The sequence below is a fragment of the Amphibalanus amphitrite genome, unplaced genomic scaffold (genome assembly GCF_019059575.1).
Source record: "Amphibalanus amphitrite isolate SeventyFive unplaced genomic scaffold, NRLGWU_Aamphi_draft 000049F_arrow, whole genome shotgun sequence".
Taxonomy (NCBI): domain Eukaryota; kingdom Metazoa; phylum Arthropoda; class Thecostraca; order Balanomorpha; family Balanidae; genus Amphibalanus; species Amphibalanus amphitrite.
In genome coordinates, this window is record NW_024881545.1 from 1185373 (window position 1) to 1190298 (window position 4926).

Below are 4926 nucleotides of genomic sequence, written 5' to 3' on the forward strand. Positions count from 1 at the left end.
GACGAAATCCGATGCAATTCACGGACCACGGTACAGAACCAAAATATTAATCGACCATTATACCGTGAAAAAACGAACGGGCTGTCACCAGGCGATGCTAGCTGCTGTAAATGCAAGTCGGAATAAAGTCACTGTAACGTAAGGTAACGTAATGGTATTGAGTATCTGTATTGAGTTCCAGCAGAGCACTCAAGTTGAACGAATAAGGGCAAGGCTCATCTCCTAAACACGGAGCGGTCACTCCGACCAGCTCAGTACACAACAAAACAATAACAACAACATGGCGCTCTCCTGCCAACAACAGCTAGCTCCCTTGTGCTGCCATCTAGGGGCAGCATCAAACACATGTACGGTGCATTTAAGATACGCACGACACATCTCCTCTTCTCATCAGAACAATCAATCGCGGCAACACTCGAAGCAACATCACACTGCACCATATCGCGGCACGCGCGCAACATACGATGCACTCAGCGGAGGCACGCGCAATGTACGGTGCATTTAAGATACGCACGACGCATCTCCTCTTCTCATCAGAACAATCCAATAACACCAATAACACCGATTGAGCCCAATAACACCAATACCTGGTGTATTAGACAAAACGGGGACACAAGTTACCACACGCATATACTACAAGTCAGATGTAGGGGCGCCGAGTCACGATCTCACCGGACAGAGGCTATCGCGGCACATAATCGGCCAAGTAGGCCGGGGGCCGGGAGACGCGCCCCGATCGGCGGAGGGAACTGCGATAGTCACCGGGGTCCAGTGCCGGGGCCGGGGAGTCGGAGCCCAGAGAGCTGCGCCGCGCAGAGGGCGGTGAGGACATCGGCGAATCGGTCCCACGGGGCATATACGAAGGCGGCTCAGAGACGGGCCGGTCCGGCGGAGAAACGGGCGGCTCCTCAACCACCAGCGGGGGCGGCGGAGGCGGGTCACTGGTGCTCAGTAGCTGACGGCGGTTGCGGCGATACGTAACGCCGTCGACCCGGACCCAGTAGGAGCGGGGGCCTGCGTCGCGAAGGCATATGCCAGGGGACCACGTAATCTGACCGGGAAGACGCATCCGAATCGACTGGCCGGGAATCAGGGGAGGCAGAGGTCGAGCCTTTCTGTCGTAGTACGAAGCCTGACGGGCCTTCTGACGCGCGAGGGCCTCCGGCACGTCGGAGGGGTGGCACGGGAGGAGGGTGGACCGGAGGGCCGGTAGGAACGTGCGACAGGCGCGACCGAACAGTTTTTGTGCCGGTGAGACAGACATCCCCTCACTGGGGGTGTTGCGCCACATGAGTAGCGCCCAAAGTGGATTTTTGCCATCTTCCATAGCCTTGCGCATAAGGTTTTTCACGGTTTTAACAGAATTTTCTGCTTTGCCGTTCGACTGGGGATAGCGCGGACTACTGGTCTTGTGCTGAATGTCCAGCTCCTTAGTGAATAACCGAAACTCTTCACTGCTGAAAGGGGGTCCGTTATCACTGATAAGGGTCTCTGGTAGGCCGTACCGAGCAAACTGAGAGGTCAGGGCAGATATCACATGTGCGGCCGTGAAGCGGCTGGGGGCTCGACCTCCACAAAATTCGTAAAATAGTCCACAATCAGCAGGTACGTCTCTCCACGAAGGTCGAACAAATCCATGGCCACTTTTTCCCAAGGCCGACTCGGTATCTCGTGCGGGGACAGAGGTTCTGGTGGCTGCGAGGGCCGGTATGCCAGGCAAACCGGACACCGGAGGACCGCCTCTTAATCATGGCTGTCATCCCGACCAGAACACATTCTGTCGCGCCAGCCGGAGGATTGAGGCGACCCCGATGTGGGTGCTGTGAAGTCTGGTAATGATGTCCCGCTGCTGAGACGAGGGTATCACCAGACCACCGTCCCTTATATAGCAGGCCGTCTTCCGAGGCCAACTCCCCACGGAGGTGGTGGAAGGCCCTTAGACTGGCCGGCAGGCGGCGCCGGTCATCCGGCCATCCCAGCTGCAGCTGTCGGATGACCGTCGTCAGAACAGGGTCCGCCTCAGTGGCGGCCCGAATCGCCTCCAGCCGCTGCGGAGACACAGAAATGCCATCAACGAGGCGAAGTGACGAGGTCTCCACAGCGAACGCGGCTTGCGGCGTTTTGACTGGGGCTCGGCTCAGGGCATCGGCTACAGGGACCTGTGAGCCGGGACGATACACAATTTTAAAATCGTACCGTTGGAGCTGAAGCAGCATCCGCTGAAGACGCAACGGGGCATCACACAGGGGTTTTGCCATGATCGGCACCAGCGGTTTGTGATCTGTCTCCACAGTCACGTGCCGGCCATACACATACTGATCGAGCCGCGTCAACGCAAAACTGATCGCCAGTAGTTCTTTTTCCAGCTGGGAGTACGCGATTTCACATGCCGTGAGTGAGCGGGAACAATATGTGACAGGCTGTCCCCCCTGAAGCAGGACGGCGCCGAGGCCATAGCTCGAGGCATCGCACTGGACGGTAGCCGGTGACCGCGGATCGTAGAATTTCAGAACTGGCGCGCTCGTCAGCAGCGTTTTGACCCGGTCAAATGCGCTTTGACACACGTGGGACCACGACCACTCGTTGCGCGACTGTGTCAGCGCGCGGAGCGGCGCCAGGAGGTGGGAGACGTTCGAATATAGCGGGAGAGAAAACTGACCATGCCTAGAAACCGTTTCAGACTGGGCACGTCAGTGGGGACTGGGTACTCGTGAACAGCCGCGACTTTCGCCGGATCTGGCCGCATGCCTCCCTCGGAGGTCAGGACATGACCCATCCACTTGATCTCCGGGACCTTGTAGCGGAATTTGTCCGGGTTGAGCACCAAGTTCCTGGATCGAGCGCGATCGAGGAACGCACAGAGATTTCGATCGTGATCATCCTCCGCCTCAGACATGGACGCCCCCCTGCCTACAACCACTACATCATCGGCGATAACCTCTACACCGCGTAGACCACTAACTAGATCATTGATGACTCGCTGCCAGATTTCAGGGCTCGAAGTAACACCATACGGCAGGCGCTTCCACACGTACCGGCCGAAGGGTGTGTGGAAGCAACACAAACGCGCTGACGCCTCCGACAATCCGATCTGCCAGAAGGCGTTTGCGGCATCCAACACGCTATACACTTTAGCATCACTCATACGCGCGGTTATCTCGTCAACAGTCGGGGTTGGATAGTGCTCCCGGCGCACCGCCTTGTTTAGATGGCGGGGGTCGATGCAGAGTCGGATGTCACCTGACGGCTTATCTACGATCACGGGGTGGGAAACCCAGTCAGTGGGTTCAACGATCGGTGACACGACGCCAAGAGCCTCGAGCTCGTCCAACTTCCGTTTCAGTTTGTCCCTCACGTGAATACGGACCCTGCGAGGAGCGTCGACCACGGGGACCGCAGAGGGATCGGTGACAATCTCGTAGTCTTTCAAAATCAGACCCACCCTGCTTGTATCAAACACATCCCGATACTGGTCGATAATTCGTGACCGGCCAGTGGGCGGAGGGGCGGGGGTCGGTGCCCGTGACCGGCTGTTAGGTGAGTGGTACACATACTCCAACGGGTCACTGTCTTTGACGTCGATCAGCCCTAGACGGAGCGATGTCTTTAGACTAAGGATCGGCGCGATAGCCGCCTTGACTACTTTACATTGTAGCGTACAGTTGTGCCCCGTCACAGGGTTACTTAGTTCAAGATTCACTTTTCCATCCGTGTACACGAGTCCCCCGTCATACATGCGGAGTGCCGTCGAGCACGGCCTCAGCCGCTCACCCTGCTCGTCACCCGTCAGCCGCACATAGTCAGCACGTGTAATGACGTCACATTCAGCACCGGAGTCGATTAAAAATGTCACCGGCACTCCACCCGCAGTGAAAAGTGTTTTGTGGGCCTTACTTGGAAAACCTTCGGTCGTCATGATGTCGAACTCAGCCTCCGGGCTGACGTTGGCTGGCGGTGATACCTCCGGCTGTACCGCCGCCGCCGCCGGCCGACTCGCCGGCCGCCGTCCCTGCGCGGCGGCTGGAGCCGGCCGCCAGTCAGCTGATCGGCGCGCCGTCGGCTGAGCGCTGCCGCCGGCTGGGCGGCGCGGGCGCGGCTCAGCGGCGCGCCCCGGGCACTGCTGGCTGCCGGCGAAGTGGTTCGTGCCTTGGCACACTGCACACGTTTTGCCCCACGCTGGGCAATACTTTCGAGCCATCTGGTGAGATTGGCAGCAGAAGCGACACTGTCGGGCCACCATAGATGCAGCTACTCCACTCTCAGTCGGCGGCCGCTGCTCGTCTCCGGCGCTGATCAACTTGGAGTCACGGCTGGCCGCTTCTTCGGCAAGTGCGATGTCAATCGCCTGTGTGAGCGAGAGGCCAGACTTCTTCAGAAGGGCCTGCTGTGTGCGGGAGTCCCTCACACCCATCACAACGCGGTCCCGTAGCATATTGTCGCGATCCGGGAACTCGCATGTTGCAGCCATGGTCCTCAAAGCTGCCACGAATTGCAGGATGGGCTCGCCCGGCCCTTGGGTTCGATTATAAAACTTGAATCGTTCCATGACGATATTTTGCCGTGGGATGCAAAACGCATCGAAGCGCTCCAGTAGCGTTTCAAGGTCGCCATTTGTCTCTTCCCAGTCAGGAAAATGCGACGCAACTTCCTGAGCCCCACGTCCTGCGCAGTTAAAGGAAATAGTTCACTTTCACGAAATTATTTTTTTTGCAATGGATTTATGATTTTTTATGTTCAAAATGATCAGCAAAGAAAATAAAACCTATTTATAACAAAAGATTATTTTCTATATTTTGATATAAGAAGAACTTTTCAGTTTCTGTAAGGCACAGGCGATCCAGTATGAAAAGAGCATGGGTTCCGAAAATTCTTCAGAAACTAGAGAAATTATCGCGGCCACCGGCATTTGGGCGATCTGCTGCTGCT

The 4926-nt window shown here is 57.0% G+C and overlaps 1 protein-coding gene across 1 annotated transcript; it reads right to left on the reverse strand.

Annotated features, from left to right (window-relative positions):
• Positions 1-1884: 1884 nt before the first annotated feature.
• On the reverse strand, positions 1885-4618 carry LOC122377730. The gene is made up of 2 exons (XM_043358104.1): positions 3895-4618; positions 1885-2048 (listed from the first exon to the last, which is right to left on the reverse strand). The coding sequence occupies exons 1-2, from the start codon at positions 4544-4546 to the stop codon at positions 2020-2022; spliced, it is 681 nt and encodes a 226-aa protein (XP_043214039.1). The 5' UTR covers positions 4547-4618; the 3' UTR covers positions 1885-2019.
• Between the last annotated feature and the right edge of the window lie 308 nt (positions 4619-4926).

Coding starts and splice junctions, on each gene's coding strand:
- LOC122377730 (XM_043358104.1), bottom strand. CDS start 4,546: ATGGAACGATTCAAGTTTTATAATCGAACCCAAGGGCCGGGCGAGCCC. Junction 2,049..3,894: donor GACGACCGAAGGTTTTCCAA/GTAAGGCCCACA, acceptor GTGTCTCCGCAG/CGGCTGGAGGCGATTCGGGC.